Source organism: Dendroctonus ponderosae, unplaced genomic scaffold (assembly GCF_020466585.1).
Source record: "Dendroctonus ponderosae isolate FM_Combo_2020 unplaced genomic scaffold, Dpon_F_20191213v2 Dpon_F_20191213_2, whole genome shotgun sequence".
In the NCBI taxonomy this organism is placed as follows: Eukaryota; Metazoa; Arthropoda; class Insecta; order Coleoptera; family Curculionidae; genus Dendroctonus; species Dendroctonus ponderosae.
Window position 1 is genome coordinate 503,972 of NW_026018165.1, and position 14,111 is coordinate 518,082.

The 14,111-nt window shown below is 34.3% G+C and overlaps 1 protein-coding gene across 7 annotated transcripts in view; it reads right to left on the minus strand.

Annotated features, from left to right (window-relative positions):
- Window positions 1–14,111, minus strand: part of LOC109539426 (stimulator of interferon genes protein homolog) — a gene marked incomplete in the record, with an annotated part of 37,061 nt that overhangs the window by 12,579 nt on the left and 10,371 nt on the right. For 6 of the 7 annotated variants that reach the window (XR_007280853.1, XR_007280852.1, XM_048663829.1 and 3 more), the window contains 4 exon segments: window positions 2,059–2,233; window positions 4,272–4,426; window positions 9,332–9,449; window positions 9,523–9,806. Coding sequence is in view for 5 of the 7 variants with exons in the window: in XM_048663829.1 (XP_048519786.1) it covers window positions 2,059–2,233; window positions 4,272–4,426; window positions 9,332–9,449; window positions 9,523–9,806 (732 nt within the window). 7 annotated transcript variants of the gene reach the window in all.

Sequence of the window (14,111 nt, forward strand, 5' to 3'; positions counted from 1 at the left end):
GGTTACCGGAGTTTTAAATAATTACGAAGCAACAGGTATTTGCGCAATGTTAATTAGGCAGATTACCTTGAAAAACATTGCTGCCATATTTCTGACATAGCTTTTTGCAAATTTCTCAGTTTTTAACAACAATTAATTACTTTTACTATTTTTTCTGTACTCCTATAACAGCGCCAGACAACACCTCCAGAGGAATGACGCCAATTTTGAATCACCCTGTATAGTATATTAGGAGAAAAAGAAAATTTTTCAAAATGACAGGTTTTGTAAAAGGACAATCTGACATTTTACCACTAGTGGATATGTTTATGGTGGCATCTTACATTAAAAACACCGAAAGTTTTACTCTTTCTGAAGTTCGCGGTGTTAAAGCTAACAGGTAGATTTATAGACAAAATAGTCAATAGGTTTACTTTTATATTTATAAATTTATGGGTGGTTTAGCGGTAGGATGGGTGCAAGTTACAAGTACAATAGCCTTCATTTTTTTCAGACCTCCCATTAACTTGAATTTAACATAGTTCTCCATATCTTCTTCCAGCTAGAATAAATAAATGATATTAAAGTTACATAAAAATATGTGTTAATATTCATATTGCATGACAAATAGTAGGTATTTAACGTAAATGCACGACGATCAAACGAGATTTTTCCTTCGCTGATAGTTATTGTTTCTTTTTATCGTCTAGTGTAGACAATTAACTATTTTTGAGGTGATTATTTACTACTATAATGCAGCCGAGAAGCAAACAAAATACAAATTCAAAATATATGTCTGTTATACAATAGACAGAATCAAATTTGTTTTTTATACTTACATTAAAATGATCTTAACATACATGGGCAGTAGTCTTCTCAGAAATATCCTTGCATACCTTTACCCTTTAACCATTTTAAACGCCGGCTTTTATCTCGTGGTACCCGAATAAATAGCTCTTATGGCATTTTAAAAGTTGTACTAGGACACAGTGGCACCATACAGCATTTGTAATATTGTTTTTGTGTTCCTTCCATTATAATAAAACAGACCACAAATTCTGAACATTCAAACACCCAGACAATTCAACGACAAGCTTTTCGATCGAACGACCAGCGATATGACGTCACGACCATTCCCGCGCGTTTTGTGTCGTTTCAAATGAATAGCTTGCGATCACAACTTTAATTGTTTATTGCAACTTAAATATTGCGATTTGAGGGCAGATATTTAATATGTGCGATTTCTATAGATAGACAAATATATTAAAGAAAAAAAAATGTTCAACTTTCCCATTGATAGCGGTAAAAAATACACTAGTTTTTGGGCCAACGTTTCGACCATATTTAAACCATATTCTGGGATCAAAATATAGTTCTTTTCTGTCGTGATCAAAGCCTGATAGCAATTCAGTAGAAGTAGGTATATTATTAGACTAATTCAGTCTAATAATACATTTAAGGCTGTTCATTTAAGACAGTATCGGAGATAATTAAAAATATTTAAAACAAAATAAATAATTTTCAGATATTCATTATATTGGAATATCAACTTGCAACATTATCTAAATTGAGTAATGTGAATGCTGCGAAATAAAATGGGTGGCTCGGGTACGTCTCAGTAAGTTCTTGAACTGACAATAGTTTAATGAAAACTGCCATATAAAAATATAATTATTTTGTGGCAAACGCCAGCCAGTTACAACTAAAGCAACGAATGCAACGAGCAAACGAATCTCAATATGCATTCGATAAAAAGATACCATCTTCCACAAATGCATTGTGTCTCAAGTCCTGAACTTAAACCGATTGTTCACCAACAACGCCTTAATTTCTGACCCCATGAGTCATAAAATTCACGTGCACCAAACTGTATAACTAGTAATACAGAGTTCGGTAAAATAAACCAAATGCTTTTCTTTTAGCAGAACTTAAAGAAGCTCTCCAAAAAAGAAACCAATTAGCAATAATAGCAATAAAAAGTTGGTTGATTATTATGTTCAATGTGTTTTCGAATTACGTTCATACAAAGCAGTCAATGATTTGGACTTGTTTTGTTTAGGTCGGATATATTACGTTTACCTGTATGTGGTGTGCTACGTTCCAATACTTCTTTAAATGTTTTTAAAGGGGTAGCAAATTCGCAACACACATAAACATGCCCATCTAGTTCGGGATCAGGTTTGATGCTATATACTGCATGTTTATAAATTCGTTCTCTAATTCCAGCAATGGTAATTTTTTTCTCCAGTAGTGTCTAAAATCATATATTAAGTATTTTGATAATTTCTACACAGGATATACCATGCTCACAATTACACACAGTATTTTGACAACCTCTGCAGAGAGCAAAAAGAACATTTTCGAAATATGACATGTTTAGTCAAACAAAAGTGATTATTAGAACAAACACAAGATGGGTTTTCAAATAAATGCCGCATATAAACATGTAACATAATGTAGGTATAGTTTTTGAAATGTAATTGAAAATATTTTCAAATTTCTCACCGACTACACACAATAAACATGTTTTTATTATGTGTCCAAACAATTTGCTCAACACCGGGAGTTGCGTTATGGCTCTGTAGTTTTTTGTGAGTGCGTTATCTAGTCGATTCTTTAAAATAGGGATTATTATTCCGGTCTTCCATGACTTGGGTATTTTGTTCGTAGTGATGCATTCGTTAAAATTTCTTAATATGAGGTCATCGATTGTAAAAAGTCAAGAAATACATATTGTAATTTTCAGTTGTCGACATTTGAGTTTTATTCGTCGGTTGGGTAGTTTACAAGATTAAGTCGGTGTTAGGTATTGCCGTTTCGAATCGCGGACCGCGCATAAGAAAGCAAAAAAAATACCGTCCACTCTTTCTACACGCCGCCACCTCTGTTCTTGCATCCAAAGTCTTTGAAGCCTAAATCGAACAATTCCCAAAAACGGTCTGATTCCAAACCACCAATTTGGTTTTCGAAACAAACACTCAATATTGAGCAGATTCACAGATTTACTAGCCAAATATCCAAGCGTCTAGAGAATAAACTATATGGCTGTGGGGTGTTTCTAGACGTGACACCAGCTTTCGACCCTGTCTGGTATTCAGGACATCTGCTTAAAATAAAAACTGACTTACCAAAGTTTTTCGTCCTACTCAAATCATCATCTGAGTTGCGAAATATAAAGGCAGAAGTCCCGCACGGCTCAGTTCTTGGGCCAACACTCTACAACTTGTTCACTGATGACATACCTGCAGATTTCAACATTCAGCTCATGACACACATGAAAATTCTGTCCAAGCTTTAGCAGCAATGCAAACCCTGCTACATCAAATTGAAGGCTCTCTGAGTGGAGAATTGTAGTTAATGAAATAAAATAAAAAAATGTAATCCCTTCCGTAGAAAAGGCGACTGCCCGCTAGTTACATTATATTGAATCCCAATACATATCGCCAAACGTCTCACATGGAAAAAGGCACATTCAAATCAAGCGCAAAGAACTAAATTTAAGGTTCAAGAAGATGTACTGGCTGACAAATCGTAAATCGCAACTAAGTATACACAACCGAGTACTTTTATACAAAGTCATTCTCAAGCCTATAGGACGTTCGGCATTTGGCTGTGGGGTACAGCCAGTAGCTCAAACATCTAAGTACTATAAAAATTCCAGTCAACACACGACGATGCCTTCGAAGACCCATACGTCCTATGGGTCCGCGAAGAAATTGTCAGGTTTTCAATCAAATTCCAGGATCGCACAAAAGAACACCCAAATATTCTAGCCAAGGAACCACTCAGCACCAATATCACAAGAAGACTGAAAAGATTTAAACCAGATCCCAGATCTGCCAGACCGTTTCACTTGATCCAGATGCCTGCTCGTTTTTGCCGTTGTAGTACCATCTGTTTCCGTTTAACAGCTTTCAACGAGGATTACACATGAGATTTATAATGTTAAATCATTTCATGCATTTCTTATGTAATTTTTTAAATTTATCAAATTGACTTATTGTTCTTTACAGATTGTAAATAGTAGAAATTTAAAGTCCAAAAAAATGTCAATACTTTTAAAGTAAAGCACCTACTCCCAGTAAAAAATTTAACCGATTGTGAAAAATAGTTGTCCGGAATTGTAACAACATTGCCGATATCAAGAAAGAGTGTTCTACTTAAAAAAACAAATAAAGGGCATTGTGGCCAACACCAGTTGAACATTTTTTCTGCTCTCTACAGAGTATTGCAAAATAAAGCTTGCAACATTAAATCTGCGTCAGGCTTTATATCAACTAAAACATATTTACACTTCGCATTTCCATCAACGTAGAACCATTCTTAACACTTTCAAAACATGTCAAAGACTTGGGTATTAGGATGAAAATTTTATAAACTGCAAAACGAACTCGATTTGCCGATTCGTACTCTTTCATCATATCATGAAGATTTTTACCCGGATCCCCTAAAAAAATCGATCATAGAAATGTGACGCCACTGAAGTGGCACAATTATACATGAATTGTACTGGGTACTTTGTACAATGGACATAATAATACCGCCCTGTACAATGGACATGATAATTCTTCGAGCACCAGAATAACAATTTATCATTCAGCAGCTGTTAAAATTATCATGTTTATCAGCATCTATGTTCGAAGAACGTTTTGATACAAGTCTGGAAACGATTTGAATAAAATTGTGCACCAATGTGGTTGCATTAAAAAGAAAACGTTTGCATTGTTTTGTATATTGCATTAAACCTGTAGCCTGTTAACTAAGAAGAAAAAGCTGAACATTAAAATTACGCTTTTGTCTACAGGTTGTTCGTCAACTAAACAAACTAAAACAGCAAGATCAAGAGATTGTTTCTTGTCGATTTTAACTCAATCGTCTTAACCAAAAATTATTTCTAAGAATAGATAAACAATTACTCTATAATAACACAACAGGAAGAAACTGGAATAGAAACAATAGGAAGAAAATAAGATTTTTTTTACTTGATTTGGAATGATCAAACCCTGGTTGTGTTACATACAGGGTCATTCACAATCTTATAACCAGTACACAGCAGGGGTGTGTAGAGGACCTCAGAACAAGCTGAGCTGCCATTTAAGTATTTTTCTCAGGCCCATGGTTAACGAGATACATTGGTATTTTCTCTATAGCTCCTACAGTTTATGGGATATTTTGATGAAATTTTGAACGTACGCTACTGTTAGACTTTACCCGTAGGGAAGCCAACTGGCTGCGAAACTCTACAGGGTGTTTTTTTCCCGAACTTTTTTGTGGTGCGCCACTAACTTCGACCGAACAATGTGTTCGGTCACATTTGTTTACATTTGTTGTTCAATTTAAGACATTTTTTTATCTTGCAGTTTTTTCGTATCTACCTTCATTTTCGAGTTATTTGCACAGCAAATTGTTTTTGGGTTATTTTCTATGAGTTGAAGGACAAGTTGAAGTTAAAATAGGGATGGTTGACGAGTTAACTTTTAAAGTATTTTTTTTACTTTAATTTAATTTTCAATAATTGAGGTGTATCGGCTGTAAGCTAATTCAAATAAAAATTCAGAAAAATTTAACCAATATTTCAATTTATTATGAAATTAATTTCACAAAATTAAATAAATTTAAATTATTTAATTTTAAGTTAATAAATCAAACGTGCGGTTCAAAATGGCCACCGTTTTCTCTTAAGTATAAATGGACCAATCGCTGAAAATTAAAGTCAACTGTATCCAACAATTGAATGTAATTATTTCTAATGGTAAATTTATTACTAATACGATTCCATAAATGTTATGTAGTTTCAACAAGCGTTGAATATACAAATTATTTTAAAGTTCCCCACAGAAAAAAATAATAGTTCAAATCTGGCAATCGCGGTGAGCAGCGTTGAGGACAATTATTTCCGCGACCTATCCATCGATTTCGAAACTGTTCAAACATTCACGAACGTTCATAGATAAATGGGGAGGCGCACCCATCGTCCATATACCACATGACAAGTAGCAATTGTAAAGGCAAATCTTCTAGAAGTTTTGGATTGTTTTGTACGAAACGCAAATTCAAACCGTTCAAAAGATTAGGTTAAATAACTGGACCAACCAAATATCGTCGAACGATTCCGGCCCACACATGAATTTTAAATATTATAGTAATATGTGGATTTTGATCAGAATATTCATGGCTTTTCTGTAGATTTGTGATTCCCCTCCCCGTAAAGCAGGCTTCATCAGTGAAAATGATAGTTCTCTGAAAACAAACGTTCTGATTTAAAATTAAATTACAAAAATCATCCTCGGCTCTAGGTCTTGCGGTAACAGTTCTTGAACATATGTATGCAGCTTATTACGTCATATAATTCGATGGACCGTGGACTGTTTCATATTAAATTGCCTGGATATTCTTCGAGTACTGGTATCGGGTTCATTTCCAATGTGGCGTAAAATGTGCTCCTCATTTCTTGCGTTCACAACGCAAATGCGTTATTGCGTTGGCAAAGAACATTAGCAAACATTTGTCGATTTGGAAATCTTCTTCGGTACTCCAACACACTTCTTCGGCAGTTCCCTCACAAAACCCGAATACTAATAGCATATTAACTCGTTCATTGAATGAAAAATTTCCATCCATTTTATTATAAACAGCTTGGTTTTACGAAAAAAACCCTTAGGTACACAAAGAAACTGATGCGTGTTATTTACGAGACGTCATAATTGACAAACAAATATCCAGCAAAAAGTAGAACAGCCTACTATGATAAGATAAATAACTCGAAAACAAAGGCAGATACCAAAAAAATTAAAGAGAGTAAAAAAATTCTTAATATGGACAACAAATTCAAAAATATGTTCGGTCGAAGTCAGGGGCGCACCATAAAAAAGTTCGGGCGGTAAAAGGGGGGTATGAATTGTATCAAAAATGTATAAAAACAATCATAGAAAATCGCTCATAAACCCTATATGTGACTCATGCTTGTGCAAATAACTCAAAAACGAAGGCAGATACGAAAAAACTGTAGAGGGATAAAAAAAAAATTGAACAACAAATTCAAAAATTGTTTCGGTCGAAGTCAGTTCAACCACAAAAAAGTTCGAGGGGTAAATGGGGTGCGCGCCTCTAAGGAAAAACACCTTGTAGATTTTCGCAACCAATTGGCTTGCCTACGAGTAAAGGGTCTAAACAGTAACCTACCTTAAAAAATGCAGCAAAGTGTCTTATAAACTGTAGGAGTTAACCATGAGCCTGAGAAAAAAACTTAAATGCCAACTCGACTTGTTTTGAGGTCTTCTACACGCCCCTGCTCTGTGTCCATAAGGTTGTGAATCACCCTGTATAGTGATACTCTAGCACCACTGCATACTACATCTACTACATATCGCATGTCTGTGTTACCAGAGACATGCGATATGTAGGATCCAAGGAAAGGATAAAACTCTTGGAAAAGTTTAAGACTTTCAAAAACCATTTTTTCTGCTCATATTGAACTTTCTGACTTGTTGTGAATCCAAAAATTCAAAATTCATTTTTTTGCCTTACATTTTAATTTGCGATGCATTGCACACAAATTGTATTATACTTTGACTTGAATTTGACGAACAATAAGAACATTTTCAGAGCAATCAATAGACAAACGCTTTACTTTGTGCGTTTAAAGTAATGGCCACCATGTAGAGAATTCAATCATGTTCGTTTGTTTTGTTCGTTTTGTTATAATAATAACATATTGTAACGGAAATGGCCTGTGGTACTCACGTTTGGAATGGGGGATCGAAATTCATGGTATTGTCAGTGTCAAATATGACACTGACAAGCGGGAAGTTTCGCACCTGTTCTGGAGATTTCTAGAACTATCTGGAATACCTGGAGAAAATTAAAACCCAAAATTCACTTTCAAACTCAGAAGAAAAAAATTGAGTGGTGTATTTTACCAAACTGAAAGAAAAATTAAAGCCGCCAACTCTTTGGAGCATGTGTTAAGAAAGGCTTTAAGTACTAAAGAGAATGTAGATATTACTGGATTTGTAAACTTTAAAGCCTGGCCAAAAATTAATAGCAAATGTTATAAGCCAAAGCAATCTTTGCAAAGCAAACTTTGAGATGGAGTGACAAATGTATCAAGAAAAAGCCGGAAAAGTTTAATTACCTTCAAAGAAAATTATTTAAATTATTTTAACAACTTTGATGTTTATAGCTCTGATAATGTGAAATACTTTAACGTACATGTACATATTTCAGGTTAATCTTATATTTGGAATTTGTGGTGGACTCCGATGCGAAGAACAAACAAATTTCAAAATCAAAAATGTCATTGATGAAGGCAATCGATTCATTGTATCAGTGCTTAGCACTAAAACGCACCATTTTCAAGAATTTATCATCGTAGACCTTTTCTATGAAACAGTCGAAAAAGTATATTTCACTGAGGTCACCACAAAAATTAACGGATATATTTTTTATACAGTATAAGAAACGAAAGTGCTTTCATCAAGTGACCGGCATTAATAAAATTGGTGAAACTCCTTATACCATTGCTACATATTTACCTTCGCAAAATGCTTAGATAAATGCAACATAACTGATGAAACAGATGGGAGAATGACGCTCAGATAATGTAGCGCAACTTTATATAATTATATATATTTATGTATAACTCATGCAGGTAAACTGTCCAGTACATTAGCTGGGATCAATCCAAAACCATCCAACAGAAAAAAACAATTAGAGAACATTCCAAATCAAGATAATGGTCTTCCTTTTCGTATGGATTAAGCTGGGACCATTTTTCTGAGAATTTTGATTCGAATGGACCTCAGCAAGTGATACGTAAACAGATTAATGTTGAACTTTTCCTAATGTTATTTTTCAGTCATTTGCTTTTTTCAGAAACGAGTAAAATAGCTGACTGTGGTACCGCAAATCGAAGAAAGGTGCCACAATGAAAGCCTTTATCCACCAGTTGAAAAGAAAATTATTCGCGACCACTGGTAAAAGTTCATCCCAGAAAACCTCCAAATAAAAATAAAGAATATTCGTTAGAGGGCCAACGTCCCCAATATTTTTCATGTAACCATTTACTTGTACGATCTTCTATTGAATATGAAAATTGAACATTTAACAATTGTTAAAGTGCGGGCCATTCTCCGGAATTCTCGATAATATCGTCATCATCCAGCGATTTTGGTGGGTTTTCAGGTACTCCTCTACGCAACAGGCACTATGTCTTTATTAGGATGAGGAAAACGATTTAGGTTAAATCGACATGAAATCTCATGACATGAGTCTCTAGATTGTTTTCTCTTCGCTAGTCGGTGTAGTCTCCGAACACCCTGTATGGAAACGAAAAGTGTATTAATTTACTTACCTATTTTGTTTAACATATAATTTAAATATCCATAAAAAAACGAGTATGCCATTCCAGAACCGTAGTCTAATCCAGTATGTTTTGCAATCCATAATGAGTCTTTGATAGGAAATTCTTCCTTAAAGAAAATGTTAAACGAATTAGAATCGCTTTTGTCTTCAATGATGTGAATTGTGCATGAAACCACTTACCAAATCTATAATGCGATGCAACAGAAAAATAAATGGTATCACGCAGAACCAGAGCTTGTCCTCAAGAGTTGGTAAACCATAATTCGATAGGTAATATACCATGTGAAAGGTACATGGCGTCACAAGACAATATACTTTATAGTCAAAGTAAAAGGCTCTTTTCAATATTTCGATATTATCATTTCCATATCTTGAACAACTGTGACCCAACTCGTATAGGAAAATGATAAATCTGTATATCAAGCAAGTAACAAAGTGGATGATGCATGCAGATGTATAAAAACCTGCAAATAATGATAAATGTAAATTTTATAATTTAAAATATAATAAAAAAAACATTTTTTAAATTTGTAACAGGGAAATAAACAGTATATTTTACAGGTTTTTGGAGTAAAATACAAATTTATTCTAGTTAATAATATGTCTCCCATTGTAAAGTGGTAAAAATGTCTACCGACACACATGTTTTCACGCGTCTTGTTAGACTCTATTTTTTGCGTACTGGTATATTACAGGACGTCATATGTTCGTTGTTGTTATGTATCACTTGAGCAATACGGTTCGTTTACGCACGGTGTGCAAAAAAAGTTTTGCACTAAAGTCTTTGTTAATGTCTAGTGCTTTTCCCTAAACTCTGCCTGCACTGCTGTTGGGGTGAATTGAATAGTTTGATAGTAGTGCAAACGGATCCCAAGCCCGGATAAAAGAGGACGGTTCGGAGGTGAAGCCAGCGACCTGTCCCGGTAAAAAATAAACATGCTCATGGAACCGATAAGAGAGCCTCTGTAGGACAGAACCTCTTAAAGACTGACTTAAAGACAGGATACTTTACTAAGAGTAGCAAGGAACATTAGATCGTGGACTAAGAGACCCACAGATACTAATAGAAATAAATACCCACAAAATCGAAATACGAGCGTAGATCAATAAGTAATGTGAAGACAGGTGGCGTTGCTGAGGGAAGCTGGCATTACCGTCGTGTACTGCCATCTGTCACACGCCACCATACTAAATTTAAACTGATTCAGAGATTAGTTTTTGTTGGCAACTGGTTGTATCACACGTGCTTCGTGTTTTTTTTTTGTTTTCACTATTTTTGGATCAAAAAAAGTACGAAGAAATAAAAATAAAGTTAGATGCTGTCTATGAGGACCCTTCACCATCTATGACACCGTAAGATATTGATTCAACGAATTTTAACGTGGTCAAGCCGCCCGGCTGATGTGATTACTGAGGAAATAATTAAAAAGAAAAATAAATTCCTGGGTTTCAGTCATTTATTGTCTTTATTTATCAATTAAAATACGTTTCGGTGTATTTTTCCACCATTATCATCAGTTTTTCTAAAATAACAGATAGTTAAAAAAAATTTCATTAATTTAAAAAACAATCACAGTTCATTAACAGCCTCATCATATCACATATTAAAATACATCACAATTGCAACACTTTAAAACATTCTAAAATTAATTAGGCCTAATAGGTGATTAGTCAGGACAATCAAATTTGGGAAGACTAGAATTCTTTGTTCAGATACTTAAATATTTTTACTTACATGTGTAGCGTTGTTGCTGCTTTAAGCCTCGGCATACATTTGAAGTATTAATTTTGTCCATTTTGGACACAAAGCGAATAAAATACTGTTTATATTGATTTCTTTTACTTTCAGCTATTTTTCTTTGCATTCTGAGYATATTATTTTTGGTTTGCAAAATTCTTCAATATACCGGGTGTTAGTTAATATTCTATGTTTATTTCATTTAATTAATGTATGATATACTGAGCTAAGATTGTCTGTATCCGATCTGAAATTCATAGCATTGTTATGTTTTTTAATCTGTATCATTTCATGTACTCTTCTCTTATTATAATTACTCTCGTTAATCAGTATTTTTGTGTTATCAAAATCCAAATTATGCAACTTCTGTTGTGCATGCTGTGCTAATGCTGTACCATTTTTGTTATTTTTTCTTAGGCTATACTTATGTTCGTATATTATTTTCTTTAGATATTGTTCTGTTTGACCTATGTATGTGTTATCACAATTCAAACAGTCTATTTTGTAAATTACATTAGGCGTGTCCAACTTGTCAATTCTAGGTTTAAATTTTGTGAAACATTCATTTGCTAAGGTGTTTTTAGTTTTTTCTGCTATGTTGATATTATGTGGTTTAAATATATGTTTTATTTTTGTGTTAATTTCCGGAATATATGGTAATTATATATACTTAATATCACCTTCTCTTCTTTTACTTATGTTTTTCCATTTAGTTGAATAGTATTTTTTATTTATCCTTTGCTTTATGATTGGTTCAAAAAATGACCTTGGATAGTTGTTTATAAATAATATATTTCTTATTTTTTCAAGATTTTTTTGTTCTATACTCCCAATGTGCCAATTTCATGGCTCTATCTGTAAGTGCCGTTATTGCACTTTTTTATATTTCATTGGAGCGTACGATTGATAATTCAGGTACCTACCAGACCATACCTCCTTTGTGTACCAATTTGTTTTGATTTCCCCGTTGTTATCATAATTAATTGTTAGGTCTAGAAAGTTTATAGAATTTCCTTTATCTTCTTCGAGAGTAAACTTTAGGGTGTCATGAAAGGCATTAAACTTATCTAGTGTATATTGAATTTTGTCTTTTGGGAGGCACATTATGCAGTCATCCACATATCGTTTAAAAAATTCACACTTATACTTTAATTTAGATATTATTTGTTCTTCCAAATTTTCCATTACCAAATTTGCAATTGTTGCTATGGGAGAACCCATTGCTACTCCATATATCTGTGAATAGAACTTGTTTTCGTACTGGAAATATGTGGATTTTAAGCACAATTCTACCGCCTCAATAAATTATTTTTCGGGTAATTTTGTATGTTCTTTTATCTCTGCCCATTTATATTTTATACACCAGATGCAAGAACCTTGCCGTCACACCAAAATTTATACAGGTGAGAAGAAGGGAATTTAATTTTGGGAACGGACAGAATCAAATAAAATATTTGAAAGTCTTGGACAGATTAAAAAGATCCAGGACATGATTCCCGCTGATCGCCGAACCAAAGTGCGCGAAGTAGCAGAGGCCGTAGGCGTGTCGTTCAAATGAAAAAAATGAAATGAAAATTCACAGGAGTTTTGGCGTCGAGTCGTCACCATTAATAGAACCTGGATCCATTATTATACGGCAGAGACCAAGCGACAGTCAAAACAATGGATTTTGCGGGGTGAATCTGATGCGAAGAAGGCAAATGGGACCATCGGCAGGAAAGGTGATGGCCACAAATTTTTGGTATTCCAAGAGAATAATCCTCATGGCCCTCGGGGGAGTGGAACCCCTAAGGGGCAGATATGGGAATGCCCGAGCCGGTTTACCGGTGAGTTCATCGGCCTGTACCCCCTATGAAATGTAAACCCCAGGCGAGTAGTAGCTCTACTAGCTAGTAGTGTCTCCGAATCTCGCACTGTGAATACAGTCTGCTTTACGGATTATGGGGGAGGCAAGAGCTCGACGTTGGCTGGAATATGTAAAAACAGAAACCGCACAAAGACAAAAACTATGTACAGAACCACCTTCAACGTAAGAACACTATCCACTAACGACAGGATAATAGAGCTGGATTAAAAGCTAACAGATATAAACTGGCATATAGTCGGATTCCCGGAAATTAGAAGGAATAGAGAAGTTTGCATCACATTACAAAATGGCCATACGCTTACTATAGAGGAAACTACACGAGCAAGATCAACGGAGTGGGATTTCCTATCAACAAAAATACAGGGTGGTTTTTTAGTGCGATAGAGTCCATTATTTCCGATGGTGTTGAACTTTCGAAAAATAGTTTCACATAAAAGTTGTTGACGCACAAAGTGCGCACATTTTAAAAATATCTTATATGATACAGAGTCTCAGTCTCAGAAAAGCGAGGCAAGATCAAAGTGTATTTTTTTAAATAGAACTCCCAATTTTTTAATAGCTCATGGAATGCAGTTTGAAACGCTGCATATGCTCCGTAAATTGTTTTTTTTTCTTACTTGCGACGTTGGCAGATTATCGCCATTTTAGTAATTTTTTTCTTAAAAACATGGTACTAAAAATTCATTTTAGAAGCAAAAAAAGCAATTAAAGATACAAGAAAATACGTCTTTCCAATCACCACAGATCCGTTAAGAATTCTATTAAACGAAAATATCAATACATTCTACGGGGTGTTAACCATGTGGACTTCAATCTAAAACTTTTTAACGCAATACAACTTTTGTTTTTTAAATGGAAGTACCTGTATATTAATACGTCATTAGATAGACAATTTACAAAGTTACAAATTTGAATTTACACTTTAAGCTGTGACATCAACCGTTTTCAAATTATAATTTATTTTATTTAAAAATTTCAAAAAGTTGCTACATTTGGTAAGGTAGCTTTGGAAGTCAATAAATAAGTGTCAAAATTTGAATTGTCACGTTTAATTGATCATTTACCTAATTATATCACCTGTGACATGATGTTTACCGCAGACATAGCCAATTAAGGCTTTTTGTCTTTAATGGTAGCCTGCAAGAGCCTTGGTGGGTTTAGGGC